Source organism: Rana temporaria, chromosome 4, assembly GCF_905171775.1.
Source record: "Rana temporaria chromosome 4, aRanTem1.1, whole genome shotgun sequence".
Lineage (NCBI taxonomy): Eukaryota > Metazoa > Chordata > Amphibia > Anura > Ranidae > Rana > Rana temporaria.
In genome coordinates this window covers 285,183,079-285,206,513 of record NC_053492.1, presented here as the reverse complement: position 1 = coordinate 285,206,513, position 23,435 = coordinate 285,183,079, and the positions used below count along the sequence as shown (strand labels likewise).

Sequence of the window (23,435 nt, the reverse complement as noted above, 5' to 3'; positions counted from 1 at the left end):
TTTTTTTTTTTTTTTTTTTTCTTTAAAAGTAGCAAACATGTTATACTTGCCTGCTCTGTGGATTGATTTTGCACACAGAAGCCTGCATCCTCCTCTTCTTGGGTCCCTCGTTGGAGCTCCTAGCCCCTCCTTTCCTGTTGTGTGCCCCCACAGCAGGCAGCTTGCTATGTGGCCCCCAAGCCCAGCATGCAGCTCTGTGTGTCCATTCAGACATGGAGCCACTGTTTGGCCCCACCCCCTCTCTCTCCTGACTGGCTAACCGACTTTGACAGCAGCGGGAGCCGATGGCACCACTGCTGTGTCTCAGCCGATCAGGAGGAAGAGTCTCGGATGGCTGACGTACTCGTGTACATCGCTCGATAGAGATAGGGCTCAGGTATTTGGGGGGCTGAGGTGGCTGCTATACACAGTAGCCAGCAGTTTAGCAGCACTCTGTTTAGCTTGGATGCAGGAACCTATACAATTTTCTTTATCGTACATCACGGGACACAGAGCGGCATAGTAATAACTATGTGGGTTATAGAGCCTACCTTCAGGTGATGGACACTGGCACTCAAAGACAGGAAGTTCCCTCCCTATATAACCCCTCCCACACAGGGAGTGCCTCAGTTTTTTCGCCAGTGTCTTAGGCGTTGGTCACGTTTGTGAAATCTCTTGCTTATGGGGTCCCTTTTGGGACTAGAGCAGGCTAAGAATCCGGATCCGTTCAAAGTGCTTCATAGCCAAAGTGGACGGTACCCGGGCCACGGTTGGAAGAACAAGGTTTGGCCTATAATGCTTCTCTTTGAGAGCTGGACTCTGGGCCCCAGTACTTTGGTCTATTCCACGGCTAAAAGTTTCTGCTGCCAGGGTGCTATATAGGTCCAGGGGAGTGGTGTTCCTGTCCATGGACCCCGGTCCCTGAAGGTCTTTGACAATACCCACGGTGAGGGGTGAAGATTGGGCCTCTTGCATAAGCAACACCCTGCAGCGTGGAAAGGTAAGTGGAGGTACCTGCGGGACTTGGTCCGACAGTAGGTCCTTCAATTTTTTCGGGGTCTATGGGTGGCCTTTATTATGCTGCTATTGTCAGGGATCGGATGGGAGACTGAATTGATGAGGTCGGCCTCTCTTATATCTCCTGTCCTGGCTCCGCTGAAGGTGAAACAGAGGAAGCCGAAGGACAGGAGGGACACGAGTGCCTGGAGCCGGGGGTCCCGGGAAAACAGCTTGGCAGGGTTCAGCGGCCTGGAGTAGTCCGTGATGAGTTGCGCATGAACAGGTGAAAGCCAGGCAGGTAACCGAGGGTTAACAGTGACCAGAGGCATAGACAGGAGCAAGGTCTCAGGGATAGCCAGGTTCGTCAGCAAGCGGGCAGTGAGGTACCGAATCGTAGACAGAGCCAAAGTCAGGAACGGAGCCGGGTCAGAATACTGGAAAAACATACAGGATCAAGCAGGATTACAGAAACAAGCTGAAGATCAGTCAGCAAGGGCACAAGAGCCCAGACACCCTTTAAATAGGCTGTCTGGCGCCAAACTGAATTAGGCTCGTACGTGTGCGCGCGTGCCCGTATCTGTGCGCATGCGTGCCCGCAATTGCGAGCTCTGGCGCGCATGCGCGCATCTGTGAGCCATTCTATGGCAAAGACTATGCGCTTGCGCACGTCTATGTGCAAAGCGTCTTACGGGAATTCCCTGACATTGCCCCCCCCTTAGGGGCAGCCTCCGGATGCCCACAAGAGACCGTTTTTCAGGATGAAGCTGGAGGTAGGCCTGTATCAACCGGGGAGCATGAACATTGGAGGCTGGTTCCCAGGAATTATCCTCAGGACCATAACCTTTCCATTTAATGAGGAACTGAGTCCGACCTCCCCTCTTCCTACAGTCCAGAACAGCCTCAACCTCATATTCTTCACTTCCTTCAACCAGTAGTGGGGCAGGGGCTTCGGTGCCACGATTTGGGAAGGGGTTAGAGACCGTAGGCTTGAGCAGCGAAATGTGGTACACAGGATGGATCTTTAAACTGCTTGGCAAGGATAATTCAAAAGCCACAGAATTGATCCGTTTTTTTATTGGAAAAGGACCCACAAATTTTGGCCCAAGTTTCTTTGAAGGGCATTTCAGTTTTAGGTTAGCTGTGGACAGAAAAACCCTGTCTCCTGGCTTCAAGTTCAGGTTCCCTCTTCTCTTCCTATCAAAAAACTTCTTATTAGTCGTCTGTGACTTTAGGATCGTTTCTCGCAAGAGTTGATTATTGGTGGTAAAAAAGTATAGTCTCTCTTGCACAGCTGGTACAGAAGTCTCCATGGGTACATCGGGTAGAAAGGAAGGGTGATACCCATAATTAACATAGAAGGGTGACTGTTTGATAGCAGAATGAACAGAATTATTATACGCAAATTCCGCCAAGGGGAGTAGGAACACCCAATCATCCTGAGAGAAGGATGAGAAACACCTCAAGTATTGCTCTAGGGACTGATTAGTCCTCTCAGTCTGACCATTGGTCTGCGGGTGATAAGCAGATGAAAGACATAGTTCAATCCTCAAGGCTTTACATAGGGCCCTCCAAAATTTGGAGGTAAACTGTACTCCACGATCTGAGGTTATACTTGCTGGAATGCCATGCAGTCTCACGATCTCCTTAATAAATACAGAAGCGGTTTCAGAGGCAGAGGGGGTTCCTTTCAGAGGTACAAAATGGGCCATCTTTGAAAAACGATCCACTATAACAAAGATGGTGGTGAATCCTTCGGACGGGGAGAGTTCCACAATAAAATCCAAGGAAATCATGTTCCAAGGTTTTTCAGGTACAGGAAGGGATTCTAGCAACCCCCAGGTCTTGGCACGATCAGACTTGTTTCTGAGACATACGGAGCAGGACCTGACATAATCTCTACAATCTTTCAATAAATCAGGCCACCAAAAGGAACGGGACACTAGGTCAGAGGTTTTGTGAATTCCAAAGTGACCGGCAAGTGGATGGTCATGGCATTTCTTGAGGATGTGAACTCTAAACTGCTCAGGAATAAAAATTTGCTCCTTGTGGAAGAAGAGCCCATCCTTTGGTTGAAGGTGCAGATCCAGAGGAGGGGGATGATTAGCAAATGCCTCCTTGATTTGGGACATCACATCTGCCTGCAGGAGTAGAACGTTTTTGGCAGGTAATATAGTGTCAGTTTCAGGAGATGAGGCCGGCTCGGAGAACATGCGCGAGAGCGCATCGGGTTTACCGTTCTTGGATCCGGGGCGGAAGGTAAGATGAAAAGTGAAGCGTGAAAAGAATAGTGCCCATCTGGCCTGTCGGGGTCTTAGGCGTTTGGCAGTTCTTAAATATTCCAAATTCTTATGATTGGTAAAAAAAAAAGGATAGGATGCGCAGCCCCTTCCAACAGATAGCGCCATTCCTCTAGGGCGGCTTTGATGGCTAAGAGTTCACGATCCCCCACGTCATAATTCTTTTCAGAAGAGTTCAGTTTCCTAGAAAAGAAGGCAATTGGATGGAGTAAAGATTTAGCCCCCTGTCTTTGGGATAGTATAGCCCCAACTGCGGTTTCAGAGGCATCTACCTCGAGCACGTAGGCCAGAGCAGGATCAGGGTGTCTTAGAATGTTGGCAGAAGTGAACAAAGTCTTTAATTTTTCAAAGGCATCCTGTGCCTCGGAAGTCCATTTGAAAGAAGTATGTTGTTTAGTCAACTGGGTGACAGGAGCAATGATACCGGAAAAGTTTTTAATACATTTTCTATAAAAATTGGCAAAGCCTACAAAACGTTGAATGGCTTTCTTGTCTTCTGGAGCAGGCCAATCAAGCACAGCAGCAACTTTTTGCGGATCCATAGAGATGCCTTCTGCAGAAATAACAAGTCCCAAGAATTGGATAGAAGGTCTTTCAAAGTCGCATTTTTCGGCTTTAGCGTAAAGATGGTGTTGTCGCAGTCTTTCAAGTACTTTCTTTACATGACACCTGTGAAGATCAAGAGAACTGGAAAATATAAGAATATCGTCCAGGTAGACGACAATGAACAAGTCTAAGTAGTCCCGGAAGATGTCATTCACCAGATGTTGGAATGTGGCAGGGGCATTGCAGAGGCCAAATGGCATGACAAGGTATTCATAGTGTCCAAAGCGTGTTCGGAATGCAGTTTTCCATTCGTCCCCGTTACGAATTCTGACTAAGTTGTATGCACCCCTCAGATCTAACTTAGAGAACACTTGTGCCCCTCGCAATCTTTGAAAGAGTTCTGGAATCAGAGGAAGTGGGTACCGATTCTTAACCGTTATCTTGTTAAGATCTCGATAATCCACACAGGGTCTGAGGGTATGATCCTTTTTTTCGACAAAAAAGATGCCTGCCCCTGCAGGGGATGTGGAATGTCGGATGAAGCCTTTCTCCAAATTTTCGTCGATGTAGTGACGGAGGGCTTCTAATTCGGGCTCAGAAAGAGGATAGATGCGGCCAAACGGAATCTCAGCTCCGGGCAACAGTTCTATGGGGCAATCATAGGCCCGGTGAGGAGGTAGAGAGTCTGCATTCTTCTTGTTGAAGACATCGAGAAATTCGTGATAGTCTGCAGGAACAAGTTTTGAGGTTTCTGGATCAGGCTGGATGGCCAGGAGAGGTGTAGTGGTGCGTACTTCGTGCGAAATACAGTGTACCAGGCAGTAAGGTGAAGAGAAAAGGACCTCCCCTGTAAGCCAATTGATGCTGGGATTATGTGCCCTCAGCCAGGGCATACCCAAGATGATAGGGAATAAGGGTGACGAGATGACATCTAGACGTAGGAACTCATGATGACTGGTAGAAGAAAGGCAGAGGATGGGGACCGTTTCCTGTGTTACTGGGCCAGATTTTATATCGGAGCCATCAGCAAGGTGTACCACGAACCCTTGTTTTTTGGTATTAAGAGGGAGATTGTGTTGAGCTGCGAAACTAGAGTCCACAAAGCAGCTGCAGGCACCAGAGTCTATGATTGCAGAGACGGAAATTGTTTTCTCAGCGAGCTGTAGATGGAAAGGAAGGGTTAGGTGAACCCGGTCAGGTCCGGGTGGATGCAGCGTGTGGATCCAGTTAATAGGGTATTTGTGTGGCCGTACAGGACAGCTGCGCAAATAGTGACCGGCATCACCACAGTAGAGGCAAAGGTCAGAGTGTTGGCGATGAAGGCGTTCGGCTGCGGACAGAGGGGACCTCAAAAAACTCTTCCGAGAAGGAGCTTGGGGTGAGCTAGTCGTGTCACTGGAGAGACAGGTAATGGCATTCTTGGATCTGCGATGGGGAAAGTCTCTGTGGGTTTTCTCAGACTGGCGTTCCCGTAACCGTCGGTCAATCAAAATGACAAGTTTAATCAGGTCCTCCAGAACAGGGGGTACTTCCACTCTGGCAAGTTCATCCTTAATAGCATCAGATAACCCACAGCGAAACTGGTGATGAAGGGCTGATTGGTTCCACTCTGTATCAGTACTCCAGAGGCGAAAGTCTGTTACGTAATCCTCCATAGGTCTCTGGCCCTGCTGTAGTTTGCTGAGTTCTTGTTCGGCAGTCTGCCTACAAAAGGGGTCAGCGTACAGCTGCGACATGGCGGAGAAAAAAGAGTCCATAGAGGCTAGGACTGGATCAAGCTGCTCACGAAGCTGAAAGGCCCAGGATTGGGGCTCATCCAGAAGGAGGGAGATAACAAATCCCACCCTGACATCTTGCGTGGAGAAAGTTCTTGGGAGGAGAGAAAAATAAAGTTTGCATGCATTACGAAAATTCCGGAATTTCCTGCGATCTCCAGAAAAGCGTTCGGGGATAGGCACTCGGGGTTCAGGGATAGGGTAGGTTCCACTGAATATGTAGGCCTCCGTCTGAGTAGCAACATCTGTAGCATCAGAAGGACCTAAAAGTGGCAAAGTCTCTGCGTTAGTTGGTAACTGATTTTCCATGCGACTTAGATCTGCTTGCAACTTTTGCACGATGTGCGTTAATGCAGTGATTGATTGCAAAAAGTCCTTGGGTGGAGAGGCCTCCCTTTCAGACTCCATTATTGGCTGACTGATACTGTCAGGGATCGGATGGGAGACTGAATTGATGAGGTCGGCCTCTCTTATATCTCCTGTCCTGGCTCCGCTGAAGGTGAAACAGAGGAAGCCGAAGGACAGGAGGGACACGAGTGCCTGGAGCCGGGGGTCCCGGGAGAACAGCTTGGCAGGGTTCAGCGGCCTGGAGTAGTCCGTGATGAGTTGCGCATGAACAGGTGAAAGCCAGGCAGGTAACCAAGGGTTAACAGTGACCAGAGGCATAGACAGGAGCAAGGTCTCAGGGATAGCCAGGTTCGTCAGCAAGCGGGCAGTGAGGTACCGAATCGTAGACAGAGCCAGAGTCAGGAACGGAGCCGGGTCAGAATACTGGGAAAACATACAGGATCAAGCAGGATTACAGAAACAAGCTGAAGATCAGTCAGCAAGGGCACAAGAGCCCAGACACCCTTTAAATAGGCTGTCTGGCGCCAAACTGAATTAGGCTCGTACGTGTGCGCGCGTGTCCGTATCTGTGCGCATGCGTGCCCGCAATTGCGAGCTCTGGCGCGCATGCGCCCATCTGTGAGCCATTCTATGGCAAAGACTATGCGCTTGCGCACGTCTATGTGCAAAGCGTCTTACGGGAATTCCCTGACAGCTATGCATGGGCAATGTTAACCACTATGTCTAGAGTAGACAGGATGGCTGCTAATTTACCCATATTGATATCCCCGGCTGATGCCTACACATGCTGTTAGGTTGAATGTGAGTAAAACTGTGTACCTGTAATGTTTTTCTTCTTCAGCCTGGGTTGAGTGTTGCTGAGTCCTGCAGTATGGGGTTCCGCCTGGAGCGTTGCTCCCCTACCTTCCTGCTAGCCTCCATCGAGCCTGGACGTGCGCGCGTGCGCGCGCCTGCGGCGTGTGCATGGCGCGTCGGCGCGTGCAGGCCTATGGCATGAGCGCGGTGGGGGGGGTGGCGGGACGTCTTGGGACGCCGGCCCAGAAGCAAACAGCCTCATGTTTTAAGCCGTGGGGTTTTAGTTTGCAGATGGGGACACAGGAGTGCGGTATCTCCTACAGTTGCTCTTGTGAGCAGGTGACTGGCGTGGACTCAGCAGGGAGCAGCTCTCCAAAAGTGAAGACTCTCCTTAACCCCGAACACACTGTTCCTTGGCAGGTTGTATTGGTATCAGTCTTTGTAGCTCCAGCGACAGTGACCAGCTAGTTACTATCTGGACGAGGTGGACCCAGGGGTTAACCCTTGGTGTGAGCCCCTCCATTTTCTTTGTCTGGGTTAGTGGGTGTCCCTGTAGCAGTCCTTGAAAGTAAGGGCATGGCTCCCAAGGGGTCAGGGATGGCAAAGACAGCAAAAAATGCAAAAAGGCTCCCCCTCGGGCTCAGAGGATCTTGGTCAGACCTCTATGGCGCCATACTCCCCCGAGACACCAGAGTTTGGTCCTCAGGTTGAACCATTGGGGTCACTGGGGGCTACAGCCGCTCCAGCCCAGGCGCCCCCTGTTTATGTTACAGAGGAGTGGTTGGAACAAGGATTGACGGCATTAATTGCGGCCGCTCTGCCCGAGAGGAAACGGGCTAGGTCCCCATCTCCCGGAGTTCAATCCCTAGAAAGGGAAGATTTCTCCTTAGATGATGGTGAGGACCAGGCGGGTGAGGATTTAGAGGCAGATTCGGAGGAATCAACTCTAGAGGAACCTTTCTCAGCCACTCAAGCAGAGAGGCTTTGGATCCAGTCTTTGACGGATATGGTGCATTCGGCTTTTAAGCTACCCCGGCCTGTACCGGCAGTGAGCGCAGTCTCTTCCTTGGGATCCTTAAAGGCTCCACAATCAGGTGCGGTTTTTCCGATCCATCCTCTGTTAGAGAATCTGATGTATCAGGATTGGGTTCGCCCTGATAGGCTCTTTGTCCCTCCCAAGAGATTTTCACAAAGAAGTGGACGGTCCCCGCAGTAGATGCGGCAGTGTCATGTGTTAATAAAAGCCTTACCTGCCCTGTGGATAATGTCCAAATGTTTAAGGACTCAGCGGATAAGCGATTGGAAACTTTGCTAAAAGCATCCTTTACCACGGCGGGGCAGTAATCCAGCCAGCTATTGCGGCTATAGGGGTCTGCCAGGCTTTAAAGGACCAGACAAGACAAGTCCTAAGGGATATTCTGGCCCAACAGGCTCAGGACTTGGCTGACCTTCTAAGAGCCCTATGCTTTGCTGTGGATGCCATCAAAGATTCCATCCAACAGGCTTCTCGGCTCTCGCTAGCATTAGTTCATATGCAGAGGCTCTTGTGGCTAAAAAATTGGTCAGCCTAAACCCCCTGCAAGAAACTCCTGGCAGGGTTTCCCTTTCATGGCGAAAGGTTGTTTGGTGAGGATCTGGATAGGTATATCCAGAAGATCTCAAGTGGAAAGAGTACCTTGTTGGCAGTAAAGAAGAGGGTTTGGGGCCCCACGTTCAAACGCCCTCCCTCTCCAGCCCCAGGGGCTTCGGCTTCTCACCAGTATCGACGGCTGCCAGGTCGATCGGGCATGGGGAATAAACCGCAGGTTCAGGCAACAGGAGACCCTGAACCCGTAAGCCAGGCAAGCCGGCCCCTAAGGCGTCCCTTTGAAGGGGCGCCCCCACTCTCTCGGGTGGGGGGAAGGCTCCAGTTTTTTTTCAGAGGTCTGGAAAGAGAAGGTCCCCGACAAATGGGTCCTCTCTGCAACCTCTTCAGGTTACCAACTGGAGTTTCGAGGGTTCACCCCTCCTCGTTTTCTTGTCTCAAATATGCCAAAAGACCTAGGAAAGAAGCTTTCTCTCCTGGCAGCCCTAAATCGGCTTCTAGATCAGGGGGTGATCGCGGAGGTGCCAGTACAAGACCAAGGCCAGGGATATTATTCAAATCTTTTCATCATCCCAAAGCCAAATGGCGACGTCAGGCCAATATTGGACCTGAAGGGCCTAAATCGTTATTTAAACATCCGGACCTTTCGGATGGACTCTGTCCGGTCCGTGGCTGCAACAGTACAGGGCAAGGACTTCCTAGCATCCATCGACATAAGGGATGCATACCTCCACGTTCCGATTTTTCCAGGTCATCACAAATACCTACGTTTTGCGGTAGGTCACCGTCATTTCCAGTTCGTGGCCCTCCCCTTCGGGTTGGCCATGGCTCCCAGAGTGTTTACAAAGATCTTGGCACCCCCTATTGGCCAACTTAAGAACCCAGAGTTCCAACCACAATTAGCATTTTTTAAATGTACAGTATGTCCTTTCATCCTGCGTTTTTATAATATAAATCCGGTCACTTACTATTTTACAATCCGCCGCCGATCCGCATAGATATTCAAAAAAGATAGTTTATAAAACTATGTCTACACCGTTGTCATTTTGCTTGTGGGCATTGTAAATCCAAGCACTTACTTCCTGGAAGTCTTGGATGGGGAGTGATAATTGGACAGCGCACTGCATCCTGGGAAATGATGACACACATTTCCCAGGAGCATTAGAGGGAGATGATGTCAGAATCCTAGGTGGTTTCAAAGGCAGATTTCGTGGGACTGCATAGCAACAGGCATTTCCAGATGAGTAAAAAAAAAAATGTTTTTTTTTTTTTTTTTACTTTTTTAGGTCTAATGAGCACAATAATGAAAAAAAAATTTTTGGGATGGAAACTCCACTTTAAAAATCCCTTTTTTCTTGTTCAGCCCAAGGACTGAACAAAAGAACTCTATTAGTGTATGGGTAGCCTAATGCCCTATACACACAATCAGTATTTCCGACAGGAAAACCAATTTTTTTTTTCAGCAGGAAAATGGCTGAAATTTGTCTTGCATACACACAGTCACACTAATCTTGTCTGAAATTCTGAACGTCAAGAACGCGGTGATGTACAACACATACAATGAGCCGAGATCAATTAAGTTCAATAGGCAGTTCGGCTCTTCTGCTTGATTCTGAGCATGCACGTTTTTTTTGGATTCTCTCCCCTCTAATCCTCAAAATATATAAAACGCATTTGTACCTGTGCCCTTTAATGCAGTTCAAAGCACGTACACTGGTTAGCCATGGTTTTAATTTGTAGTAATTTACATCCATGCAATCTGAGTTTCAGGAATAAGGCTGTCCATGAATGGTTCTCTTTGATTAGAATAACCGCTTGCAAACTTCTGGTTGACATAATACAAAGGTAATGAGGTTGGGTTTACTACACTTGACAAAGTAAGCTCATCAGGAGCAAAAAATACCTGTTCATAGTTGAACTGGCTTTTATCACATCGTACACACAGAAAAAATACGCAAGAGGAGGATTACCGGAGCTCAGTTTACAATGATGGCTGAGCAGTAACACAAATACTTATCCTTCAATCTCACATCATTCTCTTTACAAAAAAAAAAACATTTGGTAGAGCTTTGAGTGGAATGTATCCATGAAGAGATTTCTTATGTGCTAGATTCCAGTACCCCAGAACTATAATTCACATAGTTCTGCTGCACTCATTGTAAGTAAAAAAAGACGATAGACTTCAGTATAACATTTGAAACAGTAAATGCTAGCCCTAAAAACAAAATTGTCCAGTGCCCTAGCTATAACTAAAAGGCCCCTTTCACACAGGCATTAAATGCCACAGAAATTAAATGCCTGTGTGAAAGGGGCCTTTTAGTTATAGCTAGGGCACTGGACAATTTTGTTTTTAGGGCTAGCATTTACTGTTTCAAATGTTATACTGAAGTCTATCGTCTTTTTTTACTTACAATGAGTGCAGCAGAACTATGTGAATTATAGTTCTGGGGTACTGGAATCTAGCACATAAGAAATCTCTTCATGGATACATTCCACTCAAAGCTCTACCAAATGTTTTTTTTTAAGAGATTTCTTATGTGCTAGATTCCAGTACCCCAGAACTATAATTCACATAGTTCTGCTGCACTCATTGTAAGTAAAAAAAGACGATAGACTTCAGTATAACATTTGAAACAGTAAATGCTAGCCCTAAAAACAAAATTGTCCAGTGCCCTAGCTATAACTAAAAGGCCCCTTTCACACAGGCATTTAATTTCTATGTTTTTTATTCGTCCATTGACGGATGAAAAAAAAAGACGACAGTGCATTCCTATGGGCAAACGGATGTAAATGGATGAATGAGGGCCACGAAAAAGAAAAAAAGCCTGCTGAACCTGACCGTATCTGTTGCCGGCACCGAATGACAGCTCTGCTTCCCCTTCACCTCTAAAGTAAACAAAGGGTTGGGGTAACCCGGTTCAGCGGCCATCTCTCATCGTGATTGACTTGGGGGGGGGGGGCAGGTCTGGGTTGTGGGGAAGAGGCCCTAGTCCTCATCAACATAGGCATAAGGTGCTTTGCCAGGGTGGGATCCTGTGGGAGGCCTGTGAGGTTATGTGGCCTAGTATGGTTTGGGGGGGGGGGGCACATTTGTCCACCCACCTTTCTTTGACTGCCAGGCTACATGCTTTGATAAGGATCTGGTATGGATTTTGTGGGAGACCTAATTCCATTTTTTTATATTTTGGCTTAAGGTCCCTCCAAAATTCATGCCACCATACCTGAAGGGCCTGGCATGGATTGGGGGGGGGGGGGGATCTGCATGATGTTTTGTTTGGTTTACATTCTGCTGTCAGTGGGGAATCGTGATGGAAGTCATGTTTGAATCAGGAATGAGTCATGTTGTTAAGGACGCCAGTGGGTGGATGTAAACTGATGTTGGCTGAACTGAACTGAACTGAAAACTGATGTAAACTGAATGTGAAAAGAGCCAAAACCTGCTTGTATTCTGTGTTTACATAAGTGTTTGTCATTATTTGCCAGCAGAGGTTGTCCTATGGTAAGATTGTTTGCAAATCTAACAAAACATTAGCCAACATATGCCTGGATTCAGAAATAACACAAGCGAACATATTAAATTATGGTACTTAAATTGTCAAGCCATGATTACTTACAAAAATGCAGTAATATGTAGCAACCAGTCAGCAGTCATGTCTTACAGTACTGACTACAGTATAGTCAAATCTGGTTGCTATGGCAAATACACTTTGTAATTAATGTACTTAATTGTTATTTTTTCACAAACTTTACATTTTGAGTTACAGCCGCTTTTTCTTTTTATAGGACGGGATCATGATGTGTATGTTAATGCAGAACACCCTGACAAGACTGCTGAGGTAGTATTTATTGTTTTTGCTTTTGTAATGGTTTCACAGGGTTACAGTAAAAGGGATTGATTATGTTCAGTAAAGAACTATAGTTAGGGGGGGGGGGGGAGGGGGTACTTATAACTCTAATTAAAGGACAACTACAGGAGGTATCATTGAAAAGGACTGCAGGAGGTAAATGTAATGTTTTTATTATTACTTATCTCTGTGAAATCCTTTTCAAGATACAACTCTCTGAGCGTTGTGCACAGTGGTGTCATTATCTGACTCTTTCTGTTCAGCCTCATAGGCCTCTATTGCCCCAACAAATTACAATTATTATATCTGGAATTTCCCTTTTATTGCACCTGCCAGTGCGAAAACTGGCTATTGTTATTCCAAATCTTTTGAAACACTATATTGCACAAGACTTTGTTCCTAAGGAAACACCAGGCCAGAAAAGGCCAGTGCAGTAAAATAAAAATTCAGTACATTGCGAAAGCTAGGCAAAACAAATGATACTTTTAAACCTATCAGCTTTTTTGTCTTGCCAGAATGATTGGAGCTGCAACATGTACTGTAACACATAGACATGGAGATGAGATGGGGTACCATAAATCACATTCACATGTAAAGTTAAAGTGGTTCTAAAGGCAGAATTTTTTTTTTTTTTTTTTACCTTAATGCATTTTTGCATTAGAAGAAAAAGGAGATATCTCTGGCACGTGCCCCCTATGCGGAAGTGCAGAATGGCATATATATATAGTGTGTGTGTGTGTGTGTGCGTAAAGTACGGAAAGTATTCAGACCCCCTTAAATTTTTTCACTCTTTGTTATATTGCAACCATTTGCTAAAATCATTTAAAGCAGAGGTTCACACAAAAAGTGAACCTCCGCTTTTTGGTTACCGCCCCCCCCCTCCGGTGTCACATTTGGCACCTTTCAGGGGGAGGGGGGTGGGGGGTGCAGATACCTGTCTGAGACAGGTATTTGCACCACTTCTGGGTTCTGACTCCCGCGGGAGTCCAGCCTTGTGATGCAACCCCCCCCCGCTGTCTTCTGGGAAACACTGTTCCCATGAGGGAGCTGGGACCAGTGATGGCATGCCTCGATCCTCGCGCATGCGCAGTAGGGAATCGGAAAGCTGCAAGGCTTCACTTCCTGATTCCCTCACCGAGGATAGCAGCGGAAGCAGCCGAGGACCGAGCGATTGCGCAGCCTCGTCTGCTGACATCGCGGGCACGCTGGACAGGTAAGTGTCCATTTTTTTAAAGTCAGCAGCTGCCGTATTTGTAGCTGCTGGCTTTAAAAAAAAAAAAAAAAAAAAACGGGTGAACCTCTGCTTTAAGTTCATTTTTTTTCTTATTAATGTACACACAGCACCCCATATTGGCAGAAAAACACAGAATTGTTGACATTTTTGAAAATTGTATTTAAAATGAAAAACTGAAATATCGCATGGTCCGAAGTATTCAGACCCTTTGCTCGGTATTTAGTAGAAGCGCCCTTTTGATTTAATAAAGCCATGAGTCTTTTTGGGAAAGATGCAACAAGTTTTTCACACCTGTATTTGGGGATCCTCTGCCATTCCTCCTTGCAGATCCTCTCCAGTTCTGTCAGGTTGGATGGTAAACATTTGGGTTTAAGTCAGGGCTCTGGCTGGGCCATTCAAGAACAGTCACGGAGTTGTTGTGGAGCCACTCCTTCTTTATTTTAGCTGTGTGCTTGGGGTCATTGTCTTGTTGGAAGGTAAACCTTCGACCCAGTCTGAGGTCCTGAGCACTCTGGAGAAGGTTTGCGTCCAGGATATCCATGTACTTGGCCGCATTCATTTTTCCCTCGATTGCAACCAGTCGTCCTGTCCCTGCAGCTGAAAAACACCACCATACTTCACTGTTGGGACTGTATTGGACAGGTGATGACTAGTGCCTGGTTTTCTCCACACATAACGCTTAGAATTAAGGCCAAAAAGTTCTATCTTGGTCTCATCAGACCAGAGAATCTTATTTCTCACCGTCTTGGAGTCCTTCAGTTTTTTTTTTTAGCAAACTCCATGCAGGCTTTCATGTGTCTTGCACTAAGGAGAGGCTTCTGTCGGGCCACTCTGCCATAAAGCCCTGACTGGTGGAGGGCTGCAGTGATGGTTGACTTTCCACAACTTTCGCCCATCTCCCGTCTGCATCTCTGGAGCTCAGCCACAGCGACCTTTGGGGATCTTTGGGTTCTTCTTTACCTCTCTCACCAAGGCTCTTCTCCCCCGATAGCTCTGTTTGGCCAGACGGCAAGCTCTAGGAAGGGTTCTGGTCGTCCCAAACATCTTCCATTTAAGGATTATGGAGGCCAATGTGCTCTTAGGAACTTTAAGTGCAGCAGAAATCTTTTTGTAACCTTGACCAGATCTGTGCCTTGCCACAATTCTGTCTCTGAGCTCTTCAGGCAGTTCCTTAGACCTCATGATTCTCATTTGCTCTGACGTGCACTGTGAGCTGTAATGTGTTATATCAGGGATCCTCAAACTACGGCCCTCCAGCTGTTGTAGAACTACACATCCCATGAGGCATTGTAACACACTGCCATTCACAGCCATGACTAGGCATGATGGGAATTGTAGTTCCTGAACAACTGGAGGGCCATAGTTTGAAGACCCATGTCTTATATAGACAGGTGTGTGGCTTTCTTAATCAAGTATAATCAAACACAGCTCGATTCAAATGAAGGTGTAGAACCATCTCAAGGATGATCAGAAGAAATGGACAGCAGCATATATGAGTGTCACGGCAAAGGGTCTGAATACTTAGGACCATGTGATATTTCAGTTTTTCTTTTTTAATAAATCTCCAAAAATGTCAACAATTCTGTGTTTTTCTGTTAATATGGGGTATTGTGTGTACATTAATGAGGAAAAAAATAACTTAAATGATTTTAGCAAATTGGTATAATGCAATATAACAAAGAGTGAAAAATGTAAGGGGGTCTGAATACTTTCCGTACCCACTGTGTATGTGTGTATATATATATATATATATATATATATATATATATATATATATATATAATGTGATTCTGCACAGGAGAGCTGCCCTGTAGCAGTAAATCTGTTATGGGGGGTAGACAGCAAGTGGTTAAAATTAGGCATCAAATTGCATGGGGAAAGTTAGCTAATATACTCGTCTGTCTCCCTGGCTTCTGGCCACAGTGCTGAGTAGCCCAAATGTTGTGGGAACATAATCCTGCACTGTGCTGCAGCATCTTCTTATAATATTTGGCATTCCAAGAGATCTTGTCAGCAGGATGATGAAATCGCCCCCTGCATTACTGAAACCGGACAAATGGAAAATTTATTAACTAACTTTTTTCCCCCGATCGGATTTATATTGTAGTTTTATTCAGCATAAGTGGGACGTATTACAGTTAAAAGCTGACCATTGTTGGAATGCAAAGTGAAACTACACTTTGCCCATGGAGCTAAATAATCAGTGGATTTAACATATCCCCTCCGTACCTGCACATACTTTCCTTCTTTGTGCTCTCCTACTGACCACTGGAAGCAAAGAGAAATCGCCTCTATTTCCAGAAGTGGGGAGCATGTTACTTCTTACCCACGTGACAGTGCTGGAGGTAAGCTCCTCAGTGTTGCTGGCGAGGTTGGAATTTAAGTATACCTGTTCCATTGCTCAACATAGGCAAAGCACAGGTTCACTTTGAATGAAATATTATTTTAAAATATGCCTTGTGTTTGTTTGTTTTTTAGATTGCCACTCATTAGTGTTGCACTAGTGCAAGGAAAAGCATTGGGAGGAGGGGCTGAGTTATGTACAGCATGTGACTTCAGGTACGTTGTCCTGGGTTTCTGATTTTCTGCACATAGTGTCAGTTTAGCTGTGAAAGTAGAATAAAATGATCCTGTGATTAAAGTATTTCAACTGTAATTGCTGACTTGTTTTAAAGAGGCAACCTTTAAGGTGATTGCCCTGATTCTGGCTTCCTTATGTAGCGCTACCCCCGGAGGAGCCGCTGATCAGATTTGGGATCAGCGTATTTAAGTTACCTCTTCACTGTGTATAGGGGTGATGGTAGTGTTGAGAGCAATAACAGAATGTCCAGGACCGTTGGTTGACGTTTTCAAATGCTTTATTTTCCCGGTCAAATACGACCAACATGTAAACTTGAGGTAGACCGGATAGGTTGGTGAAGGAAGAGCAACTTCACAGTATCAGGCTATGGATAGTAAAGGCAGTCCTGCCCTTTAGCAATGGTATTTGTATGCGTTGCCACTCCCGCCGGAGTGGGTGAAGTGCCCCTGGACAGACCTCTCTCACAGGCCTGGCAGCCAGAGCGCCACTTAAAGCTTCTGGGAGGAACAAGTCTCTGCCACCGACTTGGCTCTAATTAAATTAAGATGTTAGGTGAGACCTCTGCCACAGGCCTAGTGCTGAAATTGTGAACGGTAGAGTGAATCCTCCCAGTATGTCCTTTTGGGGTTACCGACTGACAGGTTAAATGTGACCTGTCAATGTCCGGTCACCCAGATCCCCAATGGTTCGTTCATGCCTTGTTGGATCACCTGCCTCCGGGTTCTCCTCAGACCGATCCACCACCGAACAGCACCCAGCTTGGGATCTTCTCAATAGAAGTGGGGACCTAGTAAGTCACTGGGGCCCCTTTGCAGCATCAGTTGCTGCGGGCTATGAGAGCCCAGAGTCAGGAACTCCGCGTAGCACGCGACCCCGGCCTGGCAGGCCAAAGCGGTGGGGCCCCTGATGTGCGCACACCCTAAAGGTGGGTGCCGCACCTGGAACCAGGAACCCGCAAAGAACCCCCGAACCACGGCCTCCGCCACAATAATACCCCTCCCAGCATGCCCCGCGAGAGAAAAACTCCTCCAATTGGCTGCTGGGAAGAAGTGGCTCCGCCTGGACCCCTCTGGCACCACCTGCCGTCCAAAGATGAGACTACATCTCTGGGGCACAGACTGACCCACAGGACAATCCAGATTTGGTGACAGCTAAATTTGTCAAATCAAAGAATGAGAGTAACATAACTCTCTCATTCTCCCACTAAATTTAAACATAGCACCTGTACGAAAGTACACAGGCGCTACACTTACTTAGTAAGACATGCACCAAGAGCAGGTATGGAGGCCAGATATTTGCATATGACTGTGGCATCATGATTGTTCCTTGTCAGCGAATCACTAAGCAGAAAGAAGCACTTTAGAAGTGAGAGCGCCAAAATTTCTTTCATATGTATGTTGTTTTTGGCAAGAGGCTGTTGCTGGTAGTTCTTGAAGCAGGACTGTCCGCAAAGAGCATAAGTTAAAGGAGTTGTAAAGGCAGAAGTTTTTTTTTATCTTAATGTATCTTCTATACATTAAAAGCCTTCTGTGTGCAGCAGCACCAATAATACTTACCTGGGGTCCCTCTCTGTCCAGCGATGTCCACAAGTGTCTCAGCTGTCCTATATTCTCTTTCCTGATTGGCTGAGACACAGCAGCGGCGCCTTAGGCGGCCCCTTCCTTTAGGCGATCTCCTGGGACAAGTAACAGGTCCCAGGAGATCGCCTGTGCATTCATAGAGCGCAGCGCGACTCGCACATGCACAGTGAGTGCCTGGCCCTGAAGCCAAAAGCTGAGACACCCTTAAAGAATCTCTTTAACCTTGCAGGCCCAGCTCTGCAACTGACTATTACTGCAATTTTTGTTTGTCAGACTGCAATTAATTGGACTAGGGCAGTAATCAACCAACATAATTCTGTCTTCCAGGACTAAACTCTGGTGGACCACTCACAGACACCGTCTTCTGCCCTTCTCATGTGTGTTGATGCCCTAGAACAAGTCATGACACAAATCTCATGGCTTTCATTTCTGTTCCTATGCTCAGAATCTTATGGCTAAAGGCTGGATCAGCTGAAACAGCTTGTAAATGACACCTCACACATATGCTCTTTAAAAGAGAAAGTTAGTTTGGTGAGACACTTGAGAAATTCATCATAGATGTCACAGGAGGAAAAGCCCTTCTTCCACAAGGGAAGGTTCCACCCCCTTCTACCTCCTCAAAAGAAGAGTACCCCATTGCTCTTTTTAGGCTTCAAAGCGAAAATACAGCCTTTCCTTTTGGTGTAAGAATTGGAAAAACAAAATTCACAAAGTGGACGCAATACAGTACACAATCAAGGGGCATGCTCAACTTCTTAGAATAGGTCTGTTACAATTTGACTCTCTCTGGGTCACTGGCATCCCAGACCTGTGGGCCAATCTTTGGTTTCGAAGGGGTACAACAAATAATTCCAAACCCTTCCCCCCATCATTATCCTCTCTCAAACAACCAAAATCTGCCCAAGGACAGTTGGATTTGCAGACTGCCCTGAACCTTCTCTTGTCCCAGGGTTGTTTTGGTAGATTTGGTCCTTCAGAAAATTAGGTTCAAAGGATTCTATTCAAACAAGTTCAATGTACCAAAACCCAACAGGAGTATTTGTCCTAACCTTGAACTAAAATCCCTAAACAATTGTCTTCACATTCTAACGTTTCACATAAAATATGCAACACTGGTGATTGCCTCTCTGAGACCAGGGGGAATACCTAGCATCAGTAGACATTCAAAATGTTTATCTACATATTCTCATTCACCCATTTCATCAACACTTCCTGTGCATTGCAAACACTTGCAATTTGTAACACTGCCACATGGCTTGTCTTCTGCGTCCAGGATATTCACAAAGGTACTACCACCCCTTCTTGCCCTTATATGAACTCGGGCATTCAGGTAACAGGGTACCTAGATTCATTTCTTCTAAAGGACTCATCTCCTTTTCAACTACTGCTGTTCCCTTAATTCCCAAATAAGGCTGTTCCTTTCACACAATTGCATTCAAGGCCTTTCCAGAGCAACATCCTGTTGGCCTGTCTGGAACAAGCATGCTTCTTCTCTCGACCTCCCTTTTCTCCTCTCCAGCCTAGCAATTGCTTTTCTAGCTTGAATTTCCAGTTAAACCTTGACAGTAGAGATGCTGTTTCTACCACACCCATGGAGGGTGAGAACAACAGATGGCAGCCTCACAGGCTGGGGAGGAGTGTTTTCCGATTTCTCATAATTCAGGGAACATGATCACCCAGGTAAGCCAAGATTCCCCATCAACATTCTGGAGCTTAGAGTGATAAAACTGTCTCTGCATCACTCCCCCTTTTTCAGGAACATCCAATCAGGGTACAATCAGATAATGCCACGACTATGACCTTTTATTAGTCACCAGGGGAATACCAGGAGTCATTCAGCCTTAAAACAAATGTCTGATTGTCCCATGGCTGGAGAACCACGCCTTGCTTTCTTGGGATCTTAATTTGGTTCTCTCTGCCCTGAAACAACAGGAAACTCTCCCTGGATGATTACTTCTGCAAGGTGTCCTACCCAGTGGCTATGACACAGTCAGACATATTTCTGAATTACCATCTCTCTTGTAAGGAGGCATTCCTGATAATTCTTCTACCTAAGGTGGTTTAACTTTCTACCTCAATGAAGACACTGTCCTTCCTTTGTTGTGCCCTGATTCTAAGCACCCCCAAAAAATTGCTCGTCTGGATGTTTTCAGAGCCACCAGAGTTTATTTTAAAGCCACAGCTCCCCTATCAGATAAATTCTAATGACATGGCCTTGCAAAAGGCATTCTGTTAAAAAATCAATCCTTGCTAGGTGTTTAGACAGCTCACCTAAAGAGCAAACACGCAAAAGAATAAAGCACATCCAGCACTATTGCATGCTCACTCCACTAGATCGGCCACCGGATCTTCAGTTCATACTTTTGTTCTACTGGGTGGACATCCAAGCCTTTGTGATTGCAGCCTTCGGCCAGAAGGTTCCTGCAGCAGGGCTGTTGAGCTGGGTCCGCTAACCCTTGTCTTTGTTGGGCCTGTTGGCACAGTTCTGTTTGCCTTGTTGTTGCACACCCTTCTTCCTGTACTGTACAATTAAAATAAAATATGTTTTGATTTGACTGCAAATTCCTTATTTCGGAGTACAGCACACATGCCACCCTTTCTTCTGTTCCTGTGTGACAATAAAGGGAAATCTTCACAATGGGACTCTGAATAGAAAGAAGCGATTCCACAAGGCTCCATTCACACCTGAGCGATTTTTCTGCTTGAATCTTTTAGCTCTAAAATGCTCAACAAGGCAAATCCCTTCCATTACAGTGGTCCCTGTTCACATGAGCGTTCTGTCACCTGCAGCAAAATGCCTGTCGCTCAAAAAAGCTTATTTTTGTCAGATTACAAGCATTTTTGGCCCAATAAATTTCAATAGAAACACTTGAAAATGTGTGACTTAAGCATGTGTGTTCAAGTAGACAGGAAAAGATCAGCAGCACAGAGATGCAAAAAAAAAATTAAAATAAATATAAACAAAGGTGAAAACAGTATTTTTTTGTAAAAATTTTTATAAAAATCATGTTTATAATACTCAGAAGCTTAGCAAACGAAATTTCATCCGGTTAGGGTTTCGATTGATTTTAATGTTTAACAGCTAAAGTAATTCTTTACATTTAAACTTGAAAAAAAGCCTGCAGCTTTAGAGCAGGTACCTCCATTCCCACATCTTTAAACAAAGTGCCTATTGCCCCAATATTCTTATGGAGCCCCATCCCCAAATATCTATGCTGCTGGGGAAGGGGAATGGGGAGGGGGCACAGTAGAACACTGGATCAAACTAACGGTACATAGTGATATTGGAGTGTGTGTAAACATTTGCAGACTGGTTTGCTAAAACTTGTGTAGTGTATCTCCAGCCTAAATTGTTATTTATTTTTTAAGTTTTGGATTGAGTATAGAATAGGTACAACTTTTTAAAACCAGCTATGAGATTTTCCTGTCCCCAGAGATACAACAAGTAGTACAAGTAATGGACAACTACCAGAAACAAGGGGAACTCTCTCTTTTGGCAGATGTCACTTTTCCATTGACTGCAAACTGTTGACCCTCCTCCCAGTTTCTCTCCCTGTGTCAGGACCACTAGTAGATTTACTCAAATGTCAATGGCACTGGAGGTCTTCAAAGGAAGATTTTTCCCTCTGTCTGTACTGGTAACAACTCAAAAAACTGTATTTTCTCTTACATTGTAATCTGACCAAACCTTAAAAATCTGAGATATTTTTGTACTGTACTGGCAACTTGGGTAACAATGTAATTTATAGTTGTGTGTTGCATGCATTAAATACTACATTTTATTAAAGTACAAGATAATTCATCAGACAAAAACACAAATGTTATATTCTGTTCTGCTGCAGGTTGATGACTGAAGACAGTGAAATACGATTTGTCCATAAACATATGGGTTTGGTTCCAGGTTGGGGTGGAGCAACAAGATTAATTCATCTTATTGGAAGTAGACATGCGCTGAAACTACTCAGCAGTGCTCTCCGTGTTCATCCTAAATATGCATTGAATATTGGTCTAGCTGATGAGATTTTATCTTCTGGTGCCGATGGACCATTGGCAGAAGCCCAAAAATGGATAGCATCCTACACAAAAGGAGCAGCTGATGTGAACAGAGCTGTAAAAAAAGTAATAGCTTCTGGAAGAGAGAAGTTAATTGAAGATTCTCTCAGGACAGAGAAAGATATTTTTGGAACTGTGTGGGGTGGGCCTGCCAATATGCAGGCATTGTCAAAGGGAACCAAACACAATTAATGAATATTTTCTTAAAGACTAAGGTTAGCTTACAGGACACCTGATTAACAAAAAATTACAATATTTAAAAATGAATGTGAGAAGTATGCAGTTTTCTAGCATTGTCTCTCTGTACACTTAATTGTGATAATTGAAACAAGTTAATCAGGTTTAGCCTGTAATAATGTATTATTATCTCTCTAAAGCAAAGCATTCTTTTTTACAGTAATCATATTTGTTATGTTGATGATGGCTTATAACTTATCTACTAATCAGGAAAATGCTATAAAGTGCTAAATAGTATAGCATTGATCTACTTATTTGGTTGATTAAAGAACAATTTAGAAATTGCACAATGCTATAGCAGCTCATCAGAAGTCAGTAATGTGACAATTGAACCTATATTGGAAGTAAACTAAGACAAGCTACAGAATAAGGCCAGTATTTATATAATGCACTAAAAGAGGCCTCGCTATACTTATGTTTGGCCACTTCTCCCTTAACCAAGGGCCACTAAAGTCATCCAAAAAGTTAGATAGTGGATTACTAAACTCCACATACTAAGAGCTACCCTGGCTCCCTAAAATATTTTATGAATGCACGGTATGCCCTGGCCTAGTAGAGGCATTCATCTAAGTATTCAGGCCCCATTCACTTTTTTCAGTTTTGTTATGTTGCAACCTGATACTACAGTTGTTTAAAAAAACACTCTGCACTCTGTACCCCTTAATGACAAAGTGAAGAATTTTAGAAATGACTGTGAATTTATTAAAAAGATAAAACTGTATTCAGACCCTTTTATCGATACTTTGTTGAAGCACCTTTAACATCCTTGAGTCTTTTTAGGTACGATACGACAAGTTTTGCATACCTGGTTTGGGGGATATTCTGCCATTCTTCTTTGCAAATTCTCTCAATCAGGTTAGAAGGGCACCGTCAGTGGAAAGCCATGAAAATGAGGGTCTCGCAGAGGAGGTGTTGGCCAGTCTCCATCTCCTGCATTTTTGCAGCAACTATACAGGCATAGCCCTCTTGAACGGTGGGGGGGGTTCTTGGAGTGTGGCATGTGCCTCCCTAATGAGGGCCAGTGTTGCCTCCTCTACGTTCCTACCACTCTTGAACCTTTTGGAATGATATGGATTTATGCACAAATTGGTCATAAAATGTGATCTGATCTTCATCTAAGTCACACTAATAGACAATCACAGTCTGCTTAAACTAATAACACACAAATAATTAAATGTTACCATGTTTTTATTGAACACACCATGTAAACATTCACAGTGCAAGTGGAAAAAGTATGTGAACCCTTGGATTTAATAACTAGTAAACCTCCTTTGGCAGCAATAACTTCAACCAAACGTTTCCTGTAGTTGCAGATCAGACGTGCACAACGGTCAGGAGTAATTCTTGACCATTCCTCTTTACAGAACTGTTTCAGTTCAGCAATATTCTTCGGATGTATCTCTTTCTTGAGGTCATCTCACCACATCTGACCACAGCATTTTAATCGGGTTGAGGTCAGGACACTGACTGGGCCACTCCAGAAGGCGTATTTTTTTCTGTTTAAGCCATTCTGTTGTTGATTTACTTCTATGCTTTGGGTCGTTGTCCTGTTGCAACACCCATCTTCTGTTGAGCTTCAGC

At 45.3% G+C, this 23,435-nt stretch overlaps 1 protein-coding gene across 2 annotated transcripts in view; it reads left to right on the top strand.

Annotated features, from left to right (window-relative positions):
- Window positions 1–22,575, top strand: part of ECHDC1 (ethylmalonyl-CoA decarboxylase 1) — a 57,454-nt gene extending 34,879 nt beyond the window's left edge. For both annotated transcript variants that reach the window (XM_040350385.1, XM_040350386.1), the window contains 3 exons: window positions 12,108–12,160; window positions 15,882–15,962; window positions 21,407–22,575. In XM_040350385.1, coding sequence (XP_040206319.1) covers window positions 12,108–12,160; window positions 15,882–15,962; window positions 21,407–21,809 — 537 coding nt within the window. In that variant the 3' untranslated portion in view covers window positions 21,810–22,575. The remainder of the gene's footprint in view (window positions 1–12,107; window positions 12,161–15,881; window positions 15,963–21,406) is intronic.
- Window positions 22,576–23,435: the final 860 nt, after the last annotated feature.